Source organism: Tachyglossus aculeatus, chromosome 9 (genome assembly GCF_015852505.1).
Source record: "Tachyglossus aculeatus isolate mTacAcu1 chromosome 9, mTacAcu1.pri, whole genome shotgun sequence".
Classification (NCBI taxonomy): domain Eukaryota; kingdom Metazoa; phylum Chordata; class Mammalia; order Monotremata; family Tachyglossidae; genus Tachyglossus; species Tachyglossus aculeatus.
The window spans coordinates 51,573,659-51,600,658 of NC_052074.1; the positions used below are offsets into that span (position 1 = coordinate 51,573,659).

The 27,000-nt window shown below is 42.5% G+C and overlaps 1 protein-coding gene across 4 annotated transcripts in view; it reads left to right on the top strand.

Annotated features, from left to right (window-relative positions):
• CSRNP3 (cysteine and serine rich nuclear protein 3) overlaps positions 1-19,941 on the top strand; it is a 132,649-nt gene extending 112,708 nt beyond the window's left edge. For all 4 annotated transcript variants that reach the window (XM_038751804.1, XM_038751805.1, XM_038751807.1 and 1 more), the window contains 3 exons: positions 4,041-4,300; positions 13,321-13,617; positions 14,244-19,941. In XM_038751804.1, the coding sequence (XP_038607732.1) occupies positions 4,041-4,300; positions 13,321-13,617; positions 14,244-15,290 (1,604 nt within the window). In that variant the 3' untranslated portion in view covers positions 15,291-19,941. The remainder of the gene's footprint in view (positions 1-4,040; positions 4,301-13,320; positions 13,618-14,243) is intronic.
• Positions 19,942-27,000: the final 7,059 nt, after the last annotated feature.

The following is a 27,000-nucleotide window of genomic DNA, read 5'->3' on the forward strand; positions in this document are numbered from 1 at the left end:
CCGCTATATAAAAATGGTGACCTTTACATACAGATAGGGACTTGTTTCTAAAAGCACACAATTTCTGGTACCTTGGAATGCATCCTTACTCTGAACATGCAAAAAATGACACAGAATACTACAAATACAACTGAATGCTGAACCAGGAATTTCTGGATAAACTTTTATAGATTAGTGGGCGACAAAGAAACAAGGTTTCATTGTGTGCGTGCCTGTATGTGTGTATTGTGGCAAAAAATGGGCTCCTGGGTCTTTAGACACAGATTCTTGGCATTAGGTTTTTTGGGGTTGTTTTTTTTAATGATATTTATTAAGCACTTACTCTGTGCCAAGCACTGTACCAAGTGCTGGGGTAGAGACAAGCTACTCAGGTTGGAAACTGTCCCTTTCCCACCTGGGGCTTCCAGTCTTCATCCTCATTTTGCATCTGAGTTTACAGGGTTTATGGTGTTGTTGAGTCCTGTAGTGGGCCAGTAGGAGGAAGTACCCTAGTCCTGCTGTATTGCACGTTTTCACTCCACATTGTGAATGAAACTGAGAAGCAGCATGGCCTTGTGGAAAGAGCATGCACCCGGGATTCAGAATGACCTGCTTGTCTGCTGTGACCTTGGGCAAGTCACTTAACTTCTCTGTGCCTCGGTTACCTCATCTGTAAAATTGGGGATTGAGATTGTGTGCCCCATGTGGGACATGGACTGTGTCTAAGCTGATTAGCTTGTATCTATCCCAGGGCTTAGTACAGTGCCTGGCACATAGTAAGTACTTAACAAATACCATACAAAAAAACCCAAAGAAAAACACTGTTAGGGAATTGGCAGACGTTCTGCTGCCAGTGTGAGGCTGTTTGGGCTCAGAGTGCTGGTTTTCAGAAGGAACTGATTTTGTGCATTCATGTGGTGTTTGAATGGGCAAGTGCTATCAGCACGAGTTTTCCTGAAACTCATAGTTTTGCTAAAATGCTTTCCCAGCATTATAAAAGAATGGGGAGTATCAAATTTTCCTTCTCCCCAAATTTCAAAAAGCAGAAGAGACACTGGTCCCTTTGGGATGATTCCGGTGCAGTCGGCATGGAGACCGGGGTTGGACTAGAGACTTTGGGAAATCTTTTCCAGGCATATTTTTCTAGGCTCCAGAAGACAAAAGCTTTCATCTGTTGGCACACATTCCCACTCCATATTTAATGTATATTATTTGAAGTTGAGGGGAACTCAGGGTACAGAAATGAGGTATGATAGAGGGAAAGGACCGGGAATGATCTCCATCTGATTGTAGTATGATACTGTGGCCCGAGATTTACTGTCGCTTGCTATAAAACGTATCTGCACTACAAAGTGAGTCTCTACCTGTAGATACCTTTTTATATCATCTTTAAGATGGGGCCCGAGAACACTGTGATTTTTGAATTTAGAGATTGTTCCTGATCCCGCTTGGCCATCCCCAGACAACTCATCTTTGTCTCCACTGTAAAAGAGCCTCAAGGAATTTATCCATTATCTGCAAGGCACCTGGGGAGCTTTATGTCCTGGCTGGTGTAAGCTCCCTTCACGTACTCCGCAGCAGGAGACGAGATTGGCTGTGATGTTGGTGCTGGCACTTTCCGGGATTGATCTTTTCCGCCCAGGCTCCTGGCATTCTCTCTAAAAAACTACTCGTCTCTGGAGCTTGGCTTCCAGCCGAGTCCAAAGCTGGCAGAGCATTTAAAGCCCTTTGTTTGACCAGTTTTTGTTTCTCTCTGTTTAGTTTGCTTTCAAGTATTTTTTTTGTATCAGCCCCCTTATCTCGGAGGTAGGATCAGTGGATTAAAGGCAGAAACTTGGAGAAGCTTTGACTATTTCAGGAGCTCGTGTTTGTCGTGGGTCACATAGGCTTCCACGACAGATAATTTGCTGGTTTGAAGTAGGCTGGAGTTAGCAGAACGTTGACGTTTATAATCTAGTTTTGACCATTGCATTCTGGTTCCAAGGGACAGCTCCAAGAATCCATTGTGGAATTCAACCTTCGGGGCGCCTGCCGAAGCCTCAGCTTGGTGTACACGGTATCTGTTGGGGCAGCTGGAGCAAAACAACTTCCACTCCGCCGACCATATGGCTTTGTTCAGCCCTTACCCTGAAGGCATTTTCCACTCATGGCCAGAAGTCTGGCACCCTTGCAGTTTCTCTCCATGCCAGGAGCCCGCCTGGCCCTCCTGCTGCTTGCACAGTAGCGTACAGTGGCACGAAATCAAAGACCGGCACTTTTTAGGGCTGGGCGGCGGGAGCCTCCACAATCCCAGCGCATTTGGATTCCGGGCAGGGTCGGTTTTAGAATTTTCAAGGATTCGGGTGCTATAGCAAAAACATTTCAGACAGGAGTGTGGGAGGGAAGCGTTGAGAAGAATGCTTCTTTGCTAAAATGACTGGATTTGCCTCTAGCAGCAGCCCAGTCTGTAGTGGAGGGATGAGAAGCTGGCTGCCTTCCACACTCCTGAAATTCCCTAGAAGTGCAGTCCTTCTGACAGCCAATCCTGGCCCCCAGCCAGAAGCCACACCCTAGATGCTGTTTGAGGAGAGTCCAAAGAGTGATTTTAGCCCCACACTTTCTTTAAGTGCTATTGGAACATCTTATAATCCACATTTTAATTGGTCTGTCAATCGGTGGTGTCTTTGGAGTTCTTACTGCGTGTAGAACACGTTGCTAAGCGCTTAGGAGAGTTCAATACAAGATTCACTGCAGGCACTGTGAAACCCAGGAGATAAGCTAGAGCACTTTTCCAAGAGTTTTGAAAATGGCGCTGTGAGATCTAAAAGGTCCTGATTGAATATTGATTAAATAAAGCATGGTTGCTTTCTTGAACTTAAGTGGCTACCCTTTCATAAGATCCATTCTCAGACTCCTATATCATTTCTCGAAAAGGAATAAAATTACTAGCCCCCAAAGGGTGTTTGCAAATTAATATCCCTCCCTTGCGCCTGTCCTGAATTTTCTACTCAAACTGGGTTTATTCAGGTCTTGATAGGGGAAAGAGTCATTTCCATAGTGCCAATAGCCTGGAACTTTATGTTTCTTATGTGGCTTCGAGTGACATGTTCAGCCAGTTGGAGAAAAAGGCCTCTGGTAAGGGCTCGGTCCCAGGAATAAAAAAGTATGAGGATCAGAGGTCCCATCCAAGTCCTCTCCCTCCCCATCTCCCTCCCTGCTGTCCACTCTCCCCACCCCCAGCTCTCCCCAAAAAACCCGAAGAAGCAAGAAAGAGTTCCTGGAAGATGTAGCACCAAGATTAGCAAGACCAATTGGAAAATGACAGAGAGCTAAGGGAAAGAAGCTGGTTTAGCAGACAGAAACCCAGAGGTCAATTCCCACCTGGGGCTGGGTTAAATATGGGTTGGGAGACAAGGAGAGAGGACTGAACACAAGAAAGGCCAATCCTTTGCAGTTTGTGCAAGGTGTACAAGTTTGTGTGGGTGCGAGTGAACTTGAGTAAGTAAGAAGGGGGACTACCTCTTTCTCTTTATTAAACACATGTTGAATTGCGTGGGCCCCTACTCTCTATGGAGCAAATGGATAGAATTGAGGGCATTGAAAAAGGAGTCACAGAGATGTATATGTAATGAGATGTATATGTAATCAGATTTGGTCAGGCTGCAGTGCAAGGGAGCAGTAAAAACAGATGGAATCAGATTACCCAGAAATGATAGTGAAGATCAACAAGATAAATAGTTTGCAGGAAAGTAGCCTGCACCTTAAAATTTTGAATAACTAATATCACTGTGACAAGGGTTTCACAGCAGTGAGAAAAACACCTCACACATGCCTCTTTTAGGACTACACAGAATTGGGTGGGTTTGACGAGTTAATGCTAAGTGTAAGTTAAAATGTTTGGGAAAGGAATGTGAGAGATCTCCTAGGCAGAAAAAAACCTGTGTTTAGTCTAATGGTGTCTACGTTTCCTTAAGTGGTCGAAACTCTACTGGAAGGTTTAGGCGTTGACTTAAATGAACAGTTCCCATCTCTTCCCTCCCCATATCTTTGCCTTTTCAGTGAGTGGTCTCCTTCTATTACAGCATCGTCAATCTTGAAAAGGGAGAAGCGCCTGAGGACGAAGAATGTTCGCTTCAGTTGTGTTACCGTGTATTACTTCACCAGGAGGCAAGGCTTCACCAGTGTGCCCAGCCAAGGAGGAAGCACTCTGGGCATGTCCAGTCGCCATAACAGTGTACGCCAGTACACCCTCGGTGAATTCGCCACGGAACAGGAGAGGCTCCACAGAGAGATGTTGAGAGAGCACCTTAGGGAAGAAAAACTGAACTCTTTAAAATTGAAGGTAAAATGCATCATGGTGTTCTTCTCCCTTCCCTGACTCCCACAGTGAAGCTACCTGCCCTTTAGGTTGAGTCATCTAAGGGAGTGTGGGGGGGCGAGGGGGTGTAGTAAAAGTGAAATTTACCATGTTCCGCAGCAATGACCATGTAGTTTTCCCTTTTAACCGAGCAGCAGGGTCCCAGCTTTGAAAATAGGGTAGGGAATTGACCGGACTTTAAAAGTGCAGATTTCAGAAGTACTGCACTTTGGAGATAAGGCGGAGGGCTGGTAAAAACCCCTGCCCCCTGCCCCCTACCCCCAATATCCTTTGGTAAAATGTCCTCGAGCAGCTGTAGCTACATTTAAGACTTGAATTGATCCAACTAGAAATATCCCCCGGTAGAAACCTTGTAAAAAAAGAAAACAGCCTTATTATTTCACATATTAAATATTTTAGGCTCATAAGCGCATTTCTTTCTGCTTCTTCGTCCATTTATTTCTTCGAAAATTTTTAAGTTAATTTATTTTTAAGGTAATCTGCTGAGATTTGATGTCTTCAGATACCTGTTTTTTATCTGCTCTGCCTTCCAGATTTATCCCCAGCTTATCTCCATGTTTCAGATGTCATTTATAAGGCAGCAACCCAAAACAAACTGGTATGGTCTTACTCCGATAGTGTGACTTGAATTTCCTGTGGCTTTCCCCGTCCTCCCCAAGGTCACCTGCCAGCTTCCTTAAGAAGTTCATGTAGCATCACGTTGGGTTTATTTTTTGTAATTTTCACCTACTGAATTTTCTGCCCCAGGAATTTTTTTTAATACAATAATAATCTCTGGCTGAGATGTTCCTCTTGGGCAACAACATTGAAGAAGAGTAGAAAGGTGGACAGAAATTCTCATCTTTTATTTCCTAATCTTGAACTGATGGATTATTTCCTGTTGGTCTGTGGAAGGACACTGCCCACAAGGGACCCTTGTTTGAGTGCAAGGTATTGTGTTCACTAGTTCTGAACAGCTGGTGTGACAGTGACTCTGTTGCTAAATGGATTCATTGTGGTGAATTTTGAGGCCTGGTATGTGAATCATTAATGTTGGCGAGAGCCACAAAGCTGTACTCCCCGGCACAAGACTGAACATTTACTGTTATTATTCATTTGTACCTACCTCCTTTAAAAAAAGAGAGATTAGCTAGAAGAGGAAAAAGGAACAGAAATAGCACAACATAATTGATTCCTTTGGAATTGTGTGTTGAAAGTCTGAGGGAGCGCTTATTGTCTAGTATTGAAGCAGTCAGCTCAAGTGGGGAACGTGGTTTGGTTTGTTTCTGACAGTGAAGGCTTGCTGTTTTCTCTTTGATGAAGCTGAAAGGATAAGCTGTTTGGCCACTTTTGCCAGCTCCAGATGAACTCAGTGGGAAGACAGGCAGCCGAGTTCTGAGGTGATGAAACTTCCACTCCTCATTTGACCTGGGCCGATAAGAAGCAGAGGGTCACTCTTAAACTTGAACCGCACGAGGCATTTATAAATATTCTCTGAACCGTTTAAAAAAAAAAAATGAACCAAAAAAACATTAGCGGCCAATAATGCCACAGTTCTACTTAAAAGTTATTAAAATTGATTTTACAGAATGCTCTGTGATAAAGGACTGACATATTCACACCAAGAATATACTCTTTCTCATTGCCAATTGCTCACTTTTACGTAGTGCATGTTCTCTTTCTAGAACAAGGGCATGTTTAATTAGAGTTGACTTTACTACTTCCTGAGCCATAGGTCTGTGCAAAATGATATTGACAACTGGAATTTTTTTTTACCAGGATTTTTTATAGGGATTCTAACAACAAAGATCAAATTCATGGATATTTGATTTTTGTGAGGACTACTCAGGGAGCTTTGAGTTGAGGAATTTAAAAACTGGAGAAAATTAATGACTGTGATTCACTGCTCCCAAACAGTACCAGCCCCAAAAAACCCCTGAGTGGGTAAAATGTCTCCCCCAATACCCAGACAAGGGGAGCGTACCTGACTCTCAGTCCGGGCTTTTCTCGAACAAAAATCCTATGGGTCAAATGGTTAGGATCTGGGGGCACAATTACCATGCAGCTGAGCCATTCTCCAGCTGTGGTGAGGAATGTAGGCGGAAGGGCCACGAGGAGGCCTCCTTTTTTTTGCACCTCCCACACATTCGTCTTTGTGCTCCTCCTCTCTTAAAATTGAAGTGCACACTATATTTATCAATAGGAACTCTTCTGAAACAAATCCACGAATAGTAACGTGGTCATTAAGCATTGTTTCTAAATTGGGTCCTTTTTGCTTGAGTATTGACACAATCTTTTGAAATCAAAAGAAGAGAATTTCAGCTGGTTTTCTCTATGAGACTCTTTAAAGCAATGGGAAAATCTCAGGTTTTCTTTGGCAAACATGATTCTTGTTTCAGGGGATTCGAGTCTTGAAGACTTCTTTTTGAGAGGGTGATATCCATTGAGGTGCAATATTGTGTATCTGATCAGCATTATGGAGCAACATTACAAAGGGGCTGGAGAACCCATTTCATTGATTGTCTTTGGTAAACCGCCCATAAAGTGAATTAAAGTAGGAAACAATAGTTTGGATGAAGTGCATTTTCTCTGTATATTGGTGGAAAAATCTTTTGCTTTACTGTTTCCAAATTACAGTAAGCTAGCCTTTTTAATCAATTGGATACATTCAAACATGTCTTGCTCTCACAGTAATCAATGAATTCATGTTACTACTATTACATCATTTGTCTTGCCATTAGGCATTGATGAATAATGGTGGAACATCACATTAAGGCAGATACCTTTGTGTTTCAATAGCATTAACACTCACACTGCCTGTGGACTCCTTGCAGTATTTCCCTTCTTGTATATTTTCCCTTTTTTGTTTTTTATGTGTGTGTGTGTGTATGTTATACATATATAATAATATATATGCACATACATACACACTACTTATAGGCATACATCCTGTTTTCCTGTCATGTAAGGACTGCATTCTTGTGAAATCTCATGGTGAGGAAAACATTTGTTTTCATCATCTGTTTATGCATAGTCGTCATCTGTTCTGCCTCATTAGCAAAGCACTTTCTTTGATGTGCGTTTGGAAGAACAGTTTCCTGGTTTCCCAGCAGTGTTCTAGTCAAAACACAGAGTGGAAGGATGCATAGAAAGATAAGATTGGAGATAGCTGTCCCACGAATTTAAAAGCTCCCCTGATGATCATGATCATTTTTCCAGGGGTATAAGTGTAGATAAAAAAAAGTATTTGCTGAGTTGAGGTTGTATGTTCCCGGGATGGAAGGGCTTCTGGGGGTTCTCCTTTATTAGGGAGCACACCGTCATTATACCTCCTCAACTCTGCAGTCCTGCTCTACCCTTTCTTTCCCTTCTTACTCTTTCCTGCCCTCACTGCCCTTAAATCTCTGGTAAAATGTTGGCTTTTCTTCGTTCTTAACATCTTCTAAATTGGACTATTTGTAGCATGTGAGCCTGTTTTGGGTTAGGAACCGTCTTTATATGTTGCCAACTTGTACTTCCCAAGTGCTTAGTACAGTGCTCTGCACACAGTAAGTGCTCGATAAATACGATTGAATGAATAAATGAATGCCCTCTTTTTCTGGGGGTGGTCTCAGTGTCCTACTGCTCTCAACTATTTGTAGTTGAGGCATGGACTTTCTCCAGTTTGTGTACCAGTGCAACTCTTGATTGTCCCAGTAGTTTTTACTGCCACCATGTTGGGACTCTTGAATTTGGAGGCTCAGTGAGCAACTTCCATTTTCTCTTTAGTTTTGCCCGTGAGCCTCATTTGGGACAGGGAAATGTGTCCAATCCTATTATCTGGTATATACCCCAGTGTCTAATATTTGGCACATTGTAAGCACTTAACAAATACCCTCATTATTATATTTTACAAAGTATTTCCCTTTATCTTTACTCCTCTAATTTATTTTAATATCTGTCCCTTCTGCCACTAGACTGTAAGGTCCTTGTGGACAGGGATAACGTCTACCAATGCTGTTTTATTGCACTCTCCCAAGTGCTTAGTAGAGTGCTGTGCATACAGTGAGCATTCAATTCATTCATTCATTCATTGTCGCATTTATTGAGAGCTTACTGTGAGCCGAGCACTGTACTAAGTGCTTGGGAAGTACAAATCAGCAACATATAGAGACAGTCCCTACCCAACAACGGGCTCACAGTCTAGAAATAAATACCACTGATGAATTGAGCATACTTCTTGATAACCAATAAGTTTTATTAGCAATTACCCCTATTGGTTGACTTGATGGGAATTTCTTTTTTAAAAATCATAGAAATTCGATATTTAATTAGGTCGACTAGATGTCCGTTAAATTGATTTGTTAAGACACTAGGTTTGGGGCAGTTTCAATTACACCAGAAGTCATAGATTTCATTTTCATGCATGGCACATAGTAAGCACTTAACAAATACCATCATTATTGTTGTTATCATTATTATTATTTTTATTATTGTTAAAATTAATCAAGGAATTGAACAACCAACTCAGCTGGGTCATTCTGTATTTAAAAGCTTAGAACAGTGCTAGGCATATACTAAGTGCTTAACAAATACCATCATTATTATTAAAAGTGATTGGGATGCATGTATTAAATTCTGGACTTTGTGTGATGGATGATATTGTTAAAAATTAGAAAGAAATCAATTCAGCTGGCTCTTAACAGGATCTCACATTTACAAAATGTGTAGGAATTACAATAAAATGACATGGCGGGGTCAGATGCTGAGCTGAACCAAATGTCCCCAAACAAGTTGCGTAAGCTTTTGTGGTGAGGGAGTTTCCAGAAAGAACTGTAATTGTCACTTCTCTGTTGGTCTTGCCAAGATTGTGAGCAGATATACTTTGATGTGTAGGCCTACAGAAAGTTTGCTTTCTGTGCTGCCTCCCGTGCAGAGAAGAAAGTTGAAAGAGCAACCAATTGTCTTGTATCTGCCCCAGTGCTTAGTACAGTGCCTATCACACATTAAGCACTGAACAAATGCCACAATTATTATTATTTCTTTCAGTGACTGGATATTGCACAGATCCTCTTTGGAAAGAGAGAAAGCATGCCATGTGAAAGCATGTTGCTGATAGCTGTTGCAAGTAGAGCCTCGAGTTTGATGTGAAAATTTGAGATTATTCTGGCTAAATCAGACAGCCTAGCTTTGCACCAATTCCAGGTTTCTTTTGTTCACTTTAAATAGTTAAACTTCAAAGTGGGGCCTGGAGCATGCTCAGTTAATGCTCTGATTAAAAGATCTGTGGATGACAGGGGACTTTAGCGTCACACTTCCCTCTCTCTCAAGTCCTCCCTACCAAGAAAAAGGGGAAAAGCAGGTAAATTTTCAGTAGTGTCACCAAGTCCTGGATTTCAGGAAAAATAATAGTGTCTGCCTAGTCATTGACTATACCCCCAAGGAGAACAGTGTGGCAGCTGAAATAAAAACTGGGTTTATATTATCACATTTTAGTTATTTTATGATATTACTGTTTACAAAGTGCAAACCATTTATTTACAGTAAAATGACATTGAAACAGTATTAAGAGGAAATGGTGACATTGTAGTGAAAATATCTTTGTAGACATAGATCGGTAAATATCTAATAATAATAGTAGTAACTGTTAAGGCCCAACTATGTGTCAAGCGTTATACTAAGCACTGGGGTTGCTACAGATAAGCAGCTAGGATAAGGTCCCTGTCCCTCATGGGGCTCAGCACCCAAGAGGGAGGTAGAACAGGTATTTAATCCCCATTTTACAGATGACAAAACTGAAGCCCAGAATAGTTAAATTACATTCCCAAAGACACCCAGCAGGCAATTGGCGGAGCCAGGATTAGAGCCTAGGCCCCCTGACTCTTGGGCTCTTATCATTAGGCCAAGTTGCTTTCCTTTCCTTCCAAGTTCATACAACAGGTGCTCAATAAGTACTAATATTTGATTTGTTATTATGTACAAGAGAAAAGGACAAAGAGCAACAGCTATAATAATAATAATAATAATGGAATTTATTTAGTGCTTACTATGTTCAAAGCACCATTCTAATCACTGGGGAGGTTACAAGGTGATCAGGTTGTCCCACAGTGGGCTCAGAGTTTTAATCCCCATTTTACAGATGAGGTAACTGAGGCACAGAGAAGTTAAGTGACTTGCCCAAAGTCACACAGCTGACAGTTGGCGGAGCCGACATTTGAACCCATGACCTCTGACTCCAAAGCCCGGGCTCTTTCCATTGAGCCACGCTGCTTCTCATGACAAAGATCTGTTAAAGGGAGAGGGGTGCTTCAGCTGTAGATACTGTAATTAGAGTGCACATAAAAAGAAAACCAGAGCAGGACATTCAGTGCTAGCTTTCTGCGTTGCGGGCTTTACTGAAGCAGAGCCGTTCAGATGAAAATAGGACGAGATTACAGAAGGAGCTTGGGAGTAGCCGTGCCAGGATGGTAATTACAATGGCATGCAGACGTTTGAATTTGCATCTCGGTATAATGAAAGAACCTTAAAATTAACTATGGCTAATCCCATAGTCTCCTACTTTTCAAGAAAAATATCCAGGCCTGCGCTCACCTTACCCTCTCAGGGTCGCACCTGGAGAGTTTCCAGTCTCAACTGCGGGAGGGAGAGTCACGCAGAGGCATACCCATTCCATTATTAGTTTGGCAATCTGACAAGGCAATCTGCTACAAATCAAGACGCCTTTGTGCAGCGGCACAAAGTCGAGGACGGAGAGTAAGATTTACTGTGCAGAAGGCGGCCATGGTAAACCACTTCCGTATTTTTACCAAGGAAATTCTGTGGATCCAGTACCAGAACGATGGCGTATGGAGGTGGGGGGTTTCTGGGAGAGATGTGCCCATGGCATTGCTATGAGTCGGAGATGACTCGGCAGCATAAGACAAGAGCTCACCTTGGTGCTTTTATTTTTTTAACCCCAGCTTGTGTAATTGCAACTGGATTCTGCTCCCAGCTAACAGAAAAAGCAGTCCATCCAATATAAGCAAACAGTAGAATCATTTAAGGCCCCATCAAGAGCAAGAAAAGCTTGTGACCTGGGGTGGAAAGTCAAGCTTTACCCAGACTCTTCCAAATCCATTAGAGCTTGGGGCAAGCCACATAACCTCTCTGTTGCCCAGAGTGTAAAAAAAAAGAAGAAAATATAAGTCATAATTCTCAGTTAATGAGGACTTATGCCATTGTGAAATGCTTTTCAGCTCTTAAATGCCTTTTGAAGGGCAAAGCATTATTAAAATGTTTGTGCATGGAAATCAGTACATAACCATTGTATTTCCCATGGCACCTTTACAAGTATGAAAACAAGGAAAAAGAAATATTCTGTGTGTTCAAAATGGTTCAGTTATACTTTTGACCATTTTTTTGTGTCATTTAAGGCCTGAATGCTATCTAGTCTTTTTTTAATTCCATTTTGTGTGCTAGCTACCATTATAAAATCAAGCCCTATTATTATAAAATGGGGTTGCTAAATTGCAGTAGTAAGAATTTCTAAAGGAAGAGTTGAGTGTTATCAAGCCCCCAGTGATTAAGTTGGCGGGGGGGGGGGGGGGGGGGGCGGGTATGTAGAGGGAACATTTGAGGTGTTAGAAGCCAATTTAAAAGCATGAAAGTGCAGATGAATTCCAGGTGCAACAGTAAATCCAAAATGCTCAAAACGTTTGGAAAGACAGTGACATGGGCATGACTTTTGCTATTTCAAAGGGACGTTGTGGGCATCTCTACACTGGAGGCTCATTGTGGGCAAGGAACGTTTCTTCCAACTCTGTTATATCATACTTTCCTAAGCACTTAGCATAGTGCTCTGCAAATAGTAATTGCTCAATAAATACCATTGATTGATCAGTGCTCATTTGTTAACAAGCACCTTATTAGTTTTTAAGGTTAGCATTTTTCCAGGTGTGAAATGTCATGCTAAACAATAAGATTCAGTACTGCGGCAACCTCTTTATAATACTGATAAGTTATATGCCTTTTTGCCCCAATGGAGAGTAAGATCTTCTCCTCAGTGGCTGTTTTACCTGGGGAAAATATCTTCAGATTTAACCCTTAGTGTGATATGTATAAATTTGGAGAACATCTTCCAGAGCAGAAGTGATATTTCTGAAGTTCACCTTTGGTTAAATGCTCTGCTGCCACCCCATGCACTCTGATCCTCTTTGGACTCCGACTGCTTCCCATTCAAGTACACTACAAGAGGTGAATTATTTTGAAAGAACAGTAGGGTTTGAAATCCAAATGCACCATATAAAATCACTGTGTCTGCTGGGGTATTATGTGGCTTAGAGGGTAGAGCATAGGCGTGGGAGTCAGAAGGACCTGGGTTCTAATCCTGACTCCGCCACGTGTCTACTGTGTGATGTGGGGCCAGTGGCTTACCTTCTCTGGGCCTCAGTTACCTTATCTGTGAAATGGGGATTAAGAGTGTGAGCCCCACGTGGGATAACCTGATAACCTTGTATCTGCCCAAGTGCTTAAAACAGTGCCTGACACATACAAATACCATAAACAATAGCAACAATATCTTCCCTTCCCTAGTAGTCACCATCAATTTTAAGGGTAGCATGTTTTCTGATTTAGCAGAGGTGGCTTCCACTGTAACAGGGAAATATCAGCCCTGACCCTTGGCATCCCACTAGATCCCAGAAATGAGGTCCATCGGTGTTCCTCTCCAACCTATTACCCTCATCCCAAATGCTTCCGAGAATTATTTTCTCCCGAATATTATCATAACTTCTAAAACCAGTCGTTCGATTTCCAATTTTTTCTGGTATCTAAAGGTAACAGCTGCAGAAATAAACTGGGGATGCGGGAAGTGGTGGGGGTGGGGTGCTTTCTAGAATTCCCGTTGGTCATCAGGCCTAAATGGTGTGAGATGGGGTTCTCATTTTTAAGGAAAATGTCCCTAACAGTTGCCCTTCGTGAATTGTGGAAGTAGGGATCTATAGCTGGTGGGAATGACCTAACCCTGTCGTTAACGGCTCTGTGCACAGATGACGAAAAGCGGCACGGTGGAATCTGAGGAAGCCAACACTCTCACGCTGGATGACATTTCTGATGATGATATTGATTTAGACAATACAGAGGTGGATGAGTACTTTTTCCTCCAGCCTCTGCCAACGAAGAAACGGAGGGCCCTGCTGCGAGCCTCTGGCGTGAAAAAGATTGACGTGGAAGAAAAACACGAGCTGCGGGCCATCCGTCTCTCGAGGGAGGATTGCGGCTGCGATTGCCGGGTGTTCTGTGACCCGGAAGCCTGCACTTGCAGTCTTGCGGGCATCAAGTGCCAGGTGAAGAGCCGATTGGGTTTGGGAATTCCTTGGCGAGGTTGGAAGCTGCTCTTTGCTTAGCATGACTTGCCCGTGTGGAACAAAACTCAGGGAGCCCAGGCCAAAATAGGTGGTTCATAATTTACTAAGGGGCAAACATTTGTCCCTCAGGGAAAAAAAAATCTAAACGCACAAATAAAATGCCCACTCATAGTACATAGAGTGGGTATCGGGTATTAATACATAGTGGGTATGTATATATAGTGGGTATGAATACATGTGAAATCTTATGGACAAGATTCCATTTTTGGCATCTCCTTTTGTCATTTCTCTTTCCGTAGATATGTAGTAGTCAACTCCAAAAAGTCATTAGGGAGTAGAAAGTTGAGTGTGGTCCTTAACCTTTTAAGCTTGGATGTAAAATACAGTTGTTGGTTTGTGCTTTTTCAGAGATCTTCATGGATCTTTTTTCCTTATAACACTCAGGCAGACCCTTTTTATAAAATCTAGTGCTGAGTGAAATTAGCGTCATTCATACCTCGTAAATTAAGACCCACTGAGGTGTTGAAAGGGGACGGGCTACTGAGTTGGTTTTATTTTTTCTCAAATACATCGGCCTGTGACTAATACGTGTTCTTCTTTTTAAGGTGGATCGTATGTCCTTTCCCTGTGGTTGCACTAAAGAAGGGTGTAGTAATACAGCAGGTAGAATTGAATTCAATCCCATCCGGGTCCGGACTCACTTTTTGCACACGATAATGAAGCTTGAACTGGAAAAGAACCGAGAGCAGCAGGTTCCGGCCCTAAATGGCTGTCACAGTGAGCTGAGCGCTCCCAGCAATGCCATGGTTCCAGCCGCACACCCCGTAGAGTATTCTATCGCCGAGAACTTTGAGATCGAAACAGAGCCGCAGGCTGCGGTGATACGTTTGCCATCTGCTGAGGAACTGGACTGCCCAGGTGAGGAAGAAGATGAGGAGGAAGACGGGAGCAGCTTCTGTAGCGGCGTGACGGATTCCAGCACCCAGAGTTTGGCCCCCAGTGAGTCGGATGATGATGAGGAAGAGGAAGAGGAGGACGAGGAAGACGAGGAGGACGAAAAAGGTGACGATTTTGTGGAAACGCTGGACGCCCACGCTGAGGTTGTGCCCCTTTCTTCGGTCCTTTGCTATTCTGACGGCACCGCGGTGCATGAAAACCACTCTAAAAACACCCCGTTTTACACTAACTCTTCGACTCTGTATTACCAAATAGACAACCATACCCCCGGCACTCCAAACCAGATTCCTGAGAGCTATTCTGAAAGGGACACGGTTAAAAATGGTGCCCTGTCTCTGGTGCCTTATAACATGACATCAGAGCAGTATGTCGACTACTCGCGGCCAACGGAAGAAAGTTACGGGGGCTCCCATTACCCGGCAGCCAACCCCTCGGTGATCGTGTGCTGCTCCTCGTCAGAAAGCGATAACGGCGTTCCATGTACTAGCCTCTATCCCGACCCCCGGGCAAGTCATCCCCACGTGGAATTCCACTCTTACTTGAAAGGCTCGGCCCAGGAGGGGTTCGTCTCCACTCTGAACGGTGACAGCCACGTTCCCGACCACCCTGACGAGAATCCATTAAGCCTTCCCGAAAAGAGCAGACTGCATGAGGAATGCATCAAATCTCCAGTGGTGGAGACAGTCCCCGTGTAGCGGGCCGAGTTATCATCGAAGCAAGCTCCCAATTCCAATGCGCCGTATCTCGTGCATTGGATCGTAGACTCATCGTTGTTTAAGCTGGGAACTGAGAAAACTTAGACTGCAGGCAAAGTTCAAGACAATTTTGGTTTTCCTTTTTAGCTACGCAAACGTGGCATTGCACAAAGACGGTCCCTGTTACGATTTTAAAACAAATCGAACTGTTTTGATAAAAAAAAAACCCGCTAAATTAAAAAAAAAAAACCAAACATCCTTCACAGCCGCCTACCTGTCAAACCATGTGAAAACTGCCACGCGGTGTAGATCGAAGTTCCAAGTCTTTGATTGTCGGGCTCGTGCAACATTGTTACCTGATACTTGGAAATGAAATGGTTTTTGAATCGTAATGTTCAGCATATTTGAAGATTATGGTAACTTTTTAAATGTAAAAGTAATTATTGTAAGAAAAAGGTTTAATTGTTCCGTATGTATTTTATTTATGGTAGTTTAGGAATCATGTTTTGGTGAAAATGGACGGCATGTTCATTGATGCTGCGGATCTATCGTTCGAGCCCTAGAGCATGGCCACGCTAATCACACCTGGACCTCCCTATGCCTTTTTGGCTCTTTCTCTTAACCTGACCTTCAGACACTTCCCTTAGGGTGAACTAGGCCCTATTTTTACCACTTTGTACAAGTAAAGGAACCTCTCTGTGCCGACCTATATGCTTTTTGTCTAAGGAGGGAGGGAGGACGATCGGCTCAGAGGGTCGGAGCTGTGCCTTCCCCTGGTTAGTGCCCCAGGAAGAAGTAGAAGGAATCGCCACTTTTTAAAACAGCATCTGGACTCTTAGCCTGTTCAGCACCTTTGGCCCCATGCCTGGCGTCCACATGCACTTTAGTGCCCCTTTGCAGAGCCTTACGAGGTGGAGTGATTGAACTGTTGAGGGAGAGGAAGGAGAGCCGGAACTGTGGTGGTGTTCACGTTGTCTCAAAGGAGTCTTAAAAAAATTGTGAAGGGGCCAGTCAAGCCTTTGCTCATCCAGGTGGGGACTTGTATCAGTTCTCAGTAGGAACCAAGCCACACTGTTGCCAGTTTAGAGGAAGTGTGAAACCAATGTACACTCCGCAACAAAATTTATCTTGGAACGCACCGACCTTTATGAAGTAATCAATCTGTCAGTGGTATTTGCTGAGTGCTTACTGTCAGCAGAGCATGGTACTAAATGCTTGGTAGACTACAGTACAATAGAGTTGGTAGATAGGATCACTGCCCACAAGGACCTTGCAGTCTAGATGGGGTGAGAAATAAATGAACAAATAACTTCAGTTTTGTAATCAGACTAAAGGCCATTGCCCAAATATTAAGCTAGGCTTACATTTCTGAAGCATTTTAATTTCTCTTGCCGGTGACAATTAGCAGGAAAATCCAGAATGCATTCTATGCATATCCCATTACCTCATGTCTCCTTAACTTTTTTGAAGGGCAGGTAGAAATACACCACACACTCCTACTCTTGGGGTGTTGCCGTTGGTTTGCTGGAGAAGGACTTTTGGAATCCCAACTTTCCGTAAATTGACCTATGAGATAGTGTGTGCTACTTTTCTTTAAATGCAATATGACACTTGCTAATTTATTTCAGTATTTTGACCTTCTAGGTATGTGAAGAATCACATATTCCGTGTCTGTATGAGATGTAGACTCTTCTTGATGTTCATAATACCGCATTGCTTCTTAATTTTTATGTCTGTCAGACTTGGTTGGGCGTTTAAGGTTCTGAAGTAAGCATTTTGTAGATTTCAGTTCTGAAAAGCGATTCTTTCATTCACTAGTTCTTGAGTGTACTTGAATGATGTCCACGATGCCAGTAGAAACACCGTCCTAAAAAGGCGCATGTTGGAGTAGGGGCAGAATTAACCTGACATTGCTTCCAAGCTTAACCTGATTCGTTAATTATAATTTTTTAAATCCACTGGGTCAAAATGATTTTTTTTTTCACTGTAGTTGAGTCAGATTAGGGTTTTAAGTTTTCCAAATGCAAGGCTACAAATATGTTCTGTGGTTTTCCATAGTCACGGTGACCCTAACCTATCAAGGGTCCACCCTTTGCACCCCTGCATGAGTAGTTGTATCATATCCAGACCTTTCCCCTTAGCAATCAGTCACCTCCCTTTCTTTGGATGGGAACAGGCTTAAAGAGAAGACGACAAAAGGCATATGGGTTACTGTTGTGAGGAGTTTTCATACTTCCCTTCCTTTCCAGAAGGGTTGGAGGAACTCAAAACTTCCACCAAATAATAAAAATAATAATTATGGTATTTGTTAAGCACTTACTATGTGCCGAGCACTGTTCTAAGAGCTGGGGTAGGTAATCAGGTTGTCCCACGTGGGGCTCACAGTCTACTAACTTAATTTGCTTTCATGAGTAACCCTCCTAATCAGCAGCAAGAGCCCATTCGATACATCCTACAGCTCTCCAACAAGGGAAGGTAGTCTTGTCTGTAAAATGAGGCCAGCTGGAGGCAGCTGTAAAAAGAGTGGCATGTGCCTCTAATGTGAAAATACTACAATCTAACACATTCTTGTTGCTGACATTGGCCTGCTCTGAGTCCTCACCAAATTCTAGATGCCACAAGAACACTAATTTGTCTGCTCATTGTCAAAGGCAAAGTGGCTTGTTCCAGACCATTGTGTGTCCCAGTCAACTCTACTCTTCATAGCTGCCTACTTCTTGGCCAAATGAGGGATGGATTCATTCCCAGGGGATGGAGGAATCTGCTTCCTCCTCCTCTGAGTTTCTTTAGGAGAAAAAGGTCAATGGCCAAAGCTTGTGGGAATTTTTTCATATCTTGACTGCCTAATAGGAAGACTGAAGGAAAAACAACACCCCCTCATCCTGATCAGTTGATCAGCGCAAGAGGTGATAGTCTTCCTCCCGTCAAGAAGGACAGCCAACTATGCTTAGAAGGCAAAAGTAGTCTCTGAGAATTTCAGCCTTAGAAAGTTTGGAAGATCAAGTATCTTTAGATGGTCTAAAATGGCCCATCTTCCTCCTTGGCTGAGGCTCTACCTTTCACTGACCAAGTAAGCCCTCATTAATAGTATTTCCAGGTGCTGAAGGGATCGTGGCTTGTTTTATTAAATCCTCCCCTCAGTCACGGATGACTCTTTCGAGAAATTCAGGTTTATTGGAAAGTAGGCTGAAGTCCAGGATCATTTGATTGTCCTATGATGGAGATATTCAAATCGGTCAGGAGGACTGAGAGGCCATACCAAGTTTATAGGCACGGTGGTCGAGATTTCATACTGATGAAATTGATGAAAGGATGAAATTGCAAATTAGTTGGAATTCGTCAGAACCAGGAAGTACAGTAAGCAAAATCTGTTTTCCCATTAAAAATGTACATCATTGTATAGAAATTAATGCTATTTAGAATCATTCTAATTGGAATTCATTTCAATTCTTTGTGCGCAGATGCCAATCTAAGGGTCACCGAACAAAAGGCAGCGCAAGGATGCGGATGTACTGAAGCTCACTATTGCTCCTCTGATCATTCAAATCTGGTTTGGGTGGGAGCTTTGGGTTAGAATGACATCCTGAAAGATCAGGTGCTTTATTTGGAATTGCTTTTAAAAAGTTAGTTCTGCATGTGTGAGACCAGAATAAGATGGGGAGACTGTGGCAGATTAAAAATCAGTTATAAGCAATGCAGGAGGGAAATACATCTGCTTGGCACGGGGCTCTTTCCTGATATAGAATAGATTGTCAGTTGATCAAAAGCTTTTCTTCCATCAACTTGGCTGGCATGGGGAGGACCTCTGCATCATTAGAGTCATCTTGAAACCCACAGTACTACTATATAAACTTTGGGAAATACATCTGCTTGGCATGGGGATCTTTCCTGATATAGAACACATTGTCAGTTGATCAAAAGCTTTTCTTCCATCAACTTGGCTGGCATGGGGAGGACCTCTGCATCATTAGAGTCATCTTGAAACCCGAAGTACCACTATATAAACTTTGGCACACCTCTTCCAAGGTGTCTGTTTCTGAGGAGCGCTGACTCTTGCTGGAAACCTGCAGCAGCATTCCAACAGCTCTCTGAAACAATAGCTTCGGGCCCCGTTGCTCTGATTTAGAGCCCGCTGTTGATCAAGCGCCTATTATAAAATACAGATTTGATTCCAAGTCTCCAGTCCCAAAGGCTTCTTTGCATGGATTCCACCAGAGGATAAAAGCGGAATCCATCTCCCCACTTTAGTCTTGTCACAAAACCCACCGAACGAGACAATACAAGATGGGAGAAGCCCAGCTGCAGATATGGGAACTTACTCTGTCCCAGTAGAATTTTACCTTTTAGAACTAATTCTAGGAAAGATGGTTGTCCGTGACTCTCAAAAGATGGTATCGTGCCACTGATAATCTAAGATACTCCTGGTTTACTTAACCACTGAAATGTTTGTAGATACTGAACAGAACTTAATCTTACAGGGCTGGCGTGTCTACTCTGGCAAAGCTATCTAATCAGCAGAGTTTGGAATCTAGTGTTATACTCCAATTCAGAAAAATACAAGCCCTGATCATGTCATATGCTTCTACACCCATGCGAGGTTCAATTTGACCATGGGATTTGACTCTAGCACATTTTTATTTTATTATTTTTAAAGGGTATTTGTTAAGTGTTGACTGTGTGCCAGGCACTGTACTAAGCACTAGGGTAGATACAAGTTAATCAGCTTGAACAAAATCCATGTCACATGTGGGGCTCACGGGCTTAATCCCCATTTTACAGATGAAGTAACTGAGGCACAGAGAAGGTAAGTAACTCACGCAAGGTCACACAGCGGACAGCTGGAATTAGAACTCAGGTCCTTTCACTTTCAGGCCTGTGCTTTTTCCACCAGGCCATGCTGCTTCCATTGCAGTTACTGTCAGCTTGTTGAGCAGGGTCTCATTTCATTGACCAATATGAGCAAGAGAAAATTACTTTTTGTAGACAAACCTCCAGTGGTCTTTAGTGAAAAGGAAACAGAGGGGAGGAGAAAGTTATTTGATTGTAGTAATGCTTCAAGCAAAGTTCAAAAAAGATTTAACCTCCGGGTCAGATGCTTCTAGAGATCCCAATTCAATTCTTAGTCTGTCATTCATTCATTGTCGTATTTATTGAGCTTACTGTGTGCAGAGCACTGTGCTAAGTGCTTGGGAAGTACAAGTCGGCAACAAGTCATAATGATAATAATAGCAATAATGTATTTGTTAAATAGTTATATGCCAAGTATCTATTAAGCATTGGGGTTGATGCCGTAATAGTTGTGGTATTTAAGTGCTTACAAAGTGCCAAGCACTGTCCAAAGTCCTGGGGGTAGAATAAGATCATCAAGTCCCACATGGGGTTTACAGTCTAAGTAGGAGGGAGAACAGGTATTGAATCCCCATTTTGCAGAGGAGGGAACTGAGGCCCAGAGAAGTTAAGTGATTTGCCCAAGATCACAAAGCAGACAAGTGGCAGAGCCAGGATTAGAACCTCTAGGACTTGCACCCTAAGGACGTTGGGATTCTGAAGACCTCTGAGCTTTGTCTAGAAGCCAGAGTTCAGAGCTTAAATACACTTGCTTCTGAACCTTTATCTTATTTATAGCCTCTTCATGTTGAAGTAATTCAGGTAGGTTGATTTTTAAAGAAAAAACTCTAACTTTTAAGAAATTCCAATGGTTGATTCCTGCTAGGAACACAACGTGGAGGAGATGAAAGAGGAAACTGACCGTGCCTGACCTGATTACCTTGTATCTACCCAGTGCTTGGTATAGAGTAAGTGCTTAACAAATACCACAGTTATTATTATTAGCCTGTTTTCTTACTGTCCTATCTCCTGAGCTTCTGGGAAACTCTGCCTCGTAAAATGCCACCCCAAATCTGATTTGACTGTTCTCACTGGTAGTTTCCAAGTGTTAAAGTATATCTGAAGTGGTGTCGTCTTTTTAAAAAAAAAAAAAGCCAGGAAGACTGTGTGAGAGGATTGACCCCATTTCTTCAAGGACCCTGTGTTATTCTCGAATAGTGTTAGGCACTATGGGAGGAGTGGGGGCTTTTTGAATCACCAGGGAGCGACTTTGTTCACTGTCATCAGTTCTGTGCACTCATTCTGCAAGGCTCCAAATAGCTACCGCATTCCCAAAGAACCCAGTTAGTCAAGTTTAGGAACCTGGGAGAATTAGGCTCATTTTGAGATTGCCCTGGTCTCGCACAACAGAGATTCAGGAAATCCTAGGGTGTATCTAGCAGCCATTTCTGGCCAGTACGGACTATGCTTCCTAAGTGCAACATCCATAGGATGGACTCTTGACTGGGTTCTTTCTGCCAATTCGCCTTTTCCTTCTGGGTCAACAGCTTTCACCCTCAGAGGAGCTTAAGGGCAGGGTTCAAGTATAGGCCGAAGTGCAGGCCGATCGCGTCTTCCTTCTTACGCATATTTTAAAATCCAGGAAAACATCCAGGCTACTGCTTTACTCAGTCTCTTGCCACTTTAAAGGAATGCTCAATTGGGAAAATCAGTCTCTCCTGGAATTTTGTCACTATTATAGCATAATGATTTCTAACTTGATCTCTGTTCTTGCCTTCATTCCTTCCTGTGTATTTACAGGGTCATTTTTATTAATCCCGTGTCAGGTAAAGCCAAAGTGACCAAAGTGAATCCTCAAATGGAGTGATTAAATGGATACTGGCCCTGGAACCATTAACTCCGTAAGTCATTTCCGAGACTGGGGTGATGTGCTGCTTCACTAAGACTTTTCAGACTTTTAAGGAGTCACGTGAGACCTTCAAATATTTCAACTGTGAGAGTTGCAAAATGAAACCAGGAAAATGGGTTCCTGGTAACTTGGAACTTAGCCCTGCCTGTGGGTGGTTTAATTAGTCTTTTGGCACTTGTTGCTACCTTCTTTGCTTTTCACACGTCCCGTACGGAATGCAGGAGAATTATTTAGTCTTGACCAGGCACCTGGAAATTGGCCTTCTGCTATGCAGTTGTGATCATTATTCATTCAATTATATTTATTGAGTGCTTAGTGCATGCAGAGCACTGCACTAAGCACTTGGGACAGTACAGTACAACAATAAACAGAGACATTCTCTGTCTGAAGAAAGCTTACAGTCTATTGCTTTAGTTCCTCTAGAACCTCATTATTTTAAGGGTGGTAGGTAGTGTAAAGTTCTGAAGTGGTCAGAGAGAGCTAATGGCATGATCAGGGCGTGGCTGATGTCTCCATATCTCTGGTGATTTTGTTGGTGCTGGCCAGGGGCCAGGTCTCGCTAGAGGCAGCCAATAGTAACAACTGTGGTATGTGTTAAGCGCTTAGTATGTGGCAGGCACTGTACTGAGTGCTGGAATGGATACAGATAAGTCAGGTTGGACACGGTCCCTGTCCCACATGGGGCTCTCAGTCTCAATCCCTAATTTACAGATGAGGTAAATGAGGTACAGAGAAGTTGTGACTTGCCCACTGTTCCACAGCAGAGAAGTAGCAGAGCTGGATTAGAATCCAGGTTCTTCTGACTCCCAGAAATGTGATTTTATCTGCTAGGTCATGCTGTTTTTCTGCATTTTCTGTCACACTGCCTCCATTCACCTGCGTGGGTTAAGGGTTTGTGGGGTTTTTTTGGTTGCTGTTTCTGTTTTTATACATATACTATACCCTCCTTCCCTCCTTTCCAGCTGAAGGCCTCTCCTCAGCCTCCTACCTCCCATCCCTGTTCCAGGCCTCAGCTATTTCCTGCTTATCAGGTAAAGTATCTGTCTGCCAACAGCTTCCATTCCAGCCCTTTTTTTTTTTTGTCATTTAATATATTTGGAAAAAACAAGAATGACCCAGACCTACATTTTCCTAAGAGAGGAAAGAACCTTCTGAATATTCTAGGCTAATGAACTTTTCATGAGGTACCCAACCAAGTAAATGCTCTGTGGGACTGGCTCTCGCCTGTAGTCATTAGGTCCTTGAGGGCAGGGGTTCATGTCGACTAATTCTCTCCCAAGTGTTTAGTTTTAGTACAATGCTTTGCACACCGTAGGCACTCGGTAAGCACCATTGATTGATAGATTGGAAGCTTCCCTAGCTTCCTACTTAGAAGATTATTGACTGTGTATTTTGGTGGTTGTGGCTGTTCTCTCTCTGTGGGAAAGTTTATCTTCAGTGTAGGAACAGTGTTTTGGGTTAGAGGCACTCATGTTATCACTCAAAAATGGTTTCATTTGATTCCTCTGACCATGTGTTGGGAAATAGCAAGGGCCTGTCTTTGTCGAAGGGAAATTTGTGTCAAGACAAGGGCTTGAAAGGGAAAGAGGCCAAGAAAGCAAGAACCATATGGAGAGTGATAGGACAGCTGAAATCAGTTGATCCATCAATGGTTTTTGAGCACTTAGTGTGTGCAAAGCACTGTTTTAAATGCTTCAGTAGTGGTGGTAAACACCATCCCTACCCTCAAGAAGTTTCTAGTCTAGTAGAAGAGCTCCAACGGGGAGCTAGCTCTAGGTCAGGCTACAAAAATGAGAAAACTAACCCGACATTTGGTCTCTGTACCCGTTTGGGGAAAAATGTGAGTTCAGCTTTTCTCCCAAACACCCTGATCCTCTTGCGTGAAGAGCAGAACCCCCGAACAGGGTTTTAGGATGTCAGTGAGATGAAATGAATGACCACCACCGTACTTGCTCTAAACAGAAAACCAGAAAATGCTCATGTAAAGAATGCTGAATAATTTGGCCCTTGTTTTAATTGACTGTAGGCACTTCTTTGGAAATGTCTGAAGTGTAGTTTGTGAAACATGTTCCAAAAGTGTTTGATGTAAAATAAGCTCTAGCCATTCACAGTGCAGAATAGTCAAAAAGCTGTAGATTACAACTCTGTTCCTAAGAGCCTCAGCCTTTGTGTCTTAGTAAAGTTGATCTGCTTTTTTTATTTGACATTTCTGGTGAAATAGCCTCGAGATAAAATTATTAATACATATGTGCTGGTTAATACCTGTTAACTCAGAACATGGCACTTTGTTATTTCAGTGTGTTCCACTCGACGTCACAGGGTATATCAATTTGGTAGGAAAAATAAAAAAAGAACGACAACAACAACAGAAAATCAGAAGTATACTTTTCCCTCAATAGACAAACATATAGTGGCTTAGTCAAAAATCCCTTAAATTATCCTCCTAAGTAACACTTTTCTTTTAAGAATCGAGATGATGGTTGTGGTTGAGCTGCTGTTGCAATTTGGTTCATTTGCAAGTGTTGATGGAATTTTTTGAGCTAAATGTAACATTCTCAAAAAAATCCAAAACTCTGGTAAAATTGTCCTTCAGCCTAATCTAAACCATTCGTGTTTTCGCCATGGTCTCCCACTGGGGAAGTTTTGTTTTCTCAGCTATATGTAGATGATGAAAACCATGATTAGTACATGATGCCATTTCTTGGGGAAAAATACTGTGTACTTGAAAAAAAAAAGTGTTTCCCAATATAATTGGGTACAGTCTTCACTTGATTTTATTACTTCTGAAGTTTGCACAGTCTTGGGGCAGGGTTTGATGAATGCTGTACCCAAAAACTGCTTGCTTACAGTAGGTGAAAGGGAAGACCATTGATCCTAAAATGAAAAAAATCATATACAGGACAGGTATTTTATACTAGACCTCATTACGTTGCTCATTTCCTAGATTGATTTCTCTTGTGTATAAATTGTGACATCAAAGATGCCAAAGGGTAAATAAAATAAGCTACAATGATATTTGACAGAACTTAACCTGGACCTTATGTTGTAATAATTTATTCATATTAGCCGTAGTCTTCTGTATTTATATTTTCGGTATTTATTATGAATGAAATGGAAATTGATGTATCTATTGTGGCTTTATTATGGCAGTGTATATATTATAAATGAGCATTTTTAAGTCTTAATTTTATGTTTCTTTTGTTAGTGGCACTCGTATTATGCTGTACTTTTTATTCTATATTGTACACGATTGTCCATTTGTTTGCAGCCAAGTAAAACAGGTTTCTACGTCATATCAGCTATGGTATTTTGCACTGTGCATCCTTTGGACCAGTTTGTAATATTCAGTGGTACTCTTCACTCTCGGTTTATACTGGCTGGCGTTTCAGATGGCGCCCGTTTTCTGATTAGAAGGGGATCTGTCTCCCTTTCAAAAGTACTCTAATTTGTTCAGAGGGCAAGTCTGTAGTTCTGTTCTCAGGACCCGTCCTCGTAATGCTTTCCCCTTGTATTGTAAAGGCTGCCCTATGTGCTCAGCCACTTTGGCTTTCCTGCAAAGACTGTTCCTCTGGCTTGTCTGGGCCTTATTTGGAACAACCTTAGAGCACCACTGCACCCCACTCGTTCCAGGCTCACTACCTGCCCCTGGCAGACGCTGAACATTTGCTTTGGGCCCAGGCCTCCACTGGCCCAGTGAAGCAGAGAAGCCGGGCATTGATCAAAGATTTTCCACTCACGTGAAAAAAACATTTTCTTCCACGTGACTTACTTAAAGAATTGTAACCTAAATGGATCCTGTACTTCGGGCAATCCAGATCTTTGCTCAGCTAGGTTTCACTTGCCTGAGAAGACCTGACAATCCAGACAGTTAAAAATGGCTTTTGGTACCTGTGATCGCCAAGCTGAAAGCTGATGGAGAACTGAAGAACAACAAGGACGCCTTAACTGCTCACCTCTGGCACAAGGTAACACGGTATGCTTATTGCATGTGGAAAATGTTAGGCAAGTTCTCTGGGGCAGTCCAAGATGATCCACGAGATCTCTCCCCACCCTTAGAGTAGGAGGGTCTTGAATAGAGGGGAGAAAGCTGCAAAGGCCCAGAGAGATTAATCCAGACAGACCTCTGAGAGAAAATGTGGAATAACTGGAGTCAGGCTCTGAGATTAGTGCACTGTGCCCAAGAATTGAAAGAGATTTGATGTCACAGTTAGATTTGTGTCACCAAAAGACCGAAATCTTTCCAGGGAGTGTTTGAAATCTTGCAGTTTGGGTTTCGCTTCCTGGACTTTATCACGATTTTGACAGGTTTTGTCCACATAGTATAGAATAGAATTTTAGCCAGACTCACTTTGCAATGCCTCCATCTGCTGGTCAGTTTCAAAACAATAATATAATAATAATAATAATAATAATAATAATAGTGCTGATTTTCAAGACTATAGATTTTACAAGCATCTAACAGTGAGAGGGTTTTTTTTAAGCTTTGTCAGACCTAGAGCAACACTCTGAACCATTTAAAAATAATGATTCTTTCCCTGCTTATACTCAAGATAATAGAAAAGGGGAGCCACCACTGTTATACGGTTTGGCATAATTCACTTACAAGCTTTTTGGGTTTAATATTTAATATTGGGTCTGAGTTTGGAGCTTTATATGCTCCAGTACCATTTCCTTATAAAATATCTTGTGCAAGAAAACTGTTTATCACCTAGGACCAGATTAATGTTCCTAGCAGGGCCATTAATAAACAGGCCTTCTGGACATGCTACATCAAACAGTAATATGAAACAATTCATACTGATGAAATTCAAGTTTGATTCTTGAGTCTAAAATCCCACTGGAATAGAAATCAAGATTAGTTTGCACTTTAACTGTTCTCCAGTTCAAAACAGAGGAAACCCCCAGCCCTTCCAGTTGGGGACAAGAAGCGGAGCCCTCACTGGGACAGGACAGAAGAGGTGAGAAAGGACATCG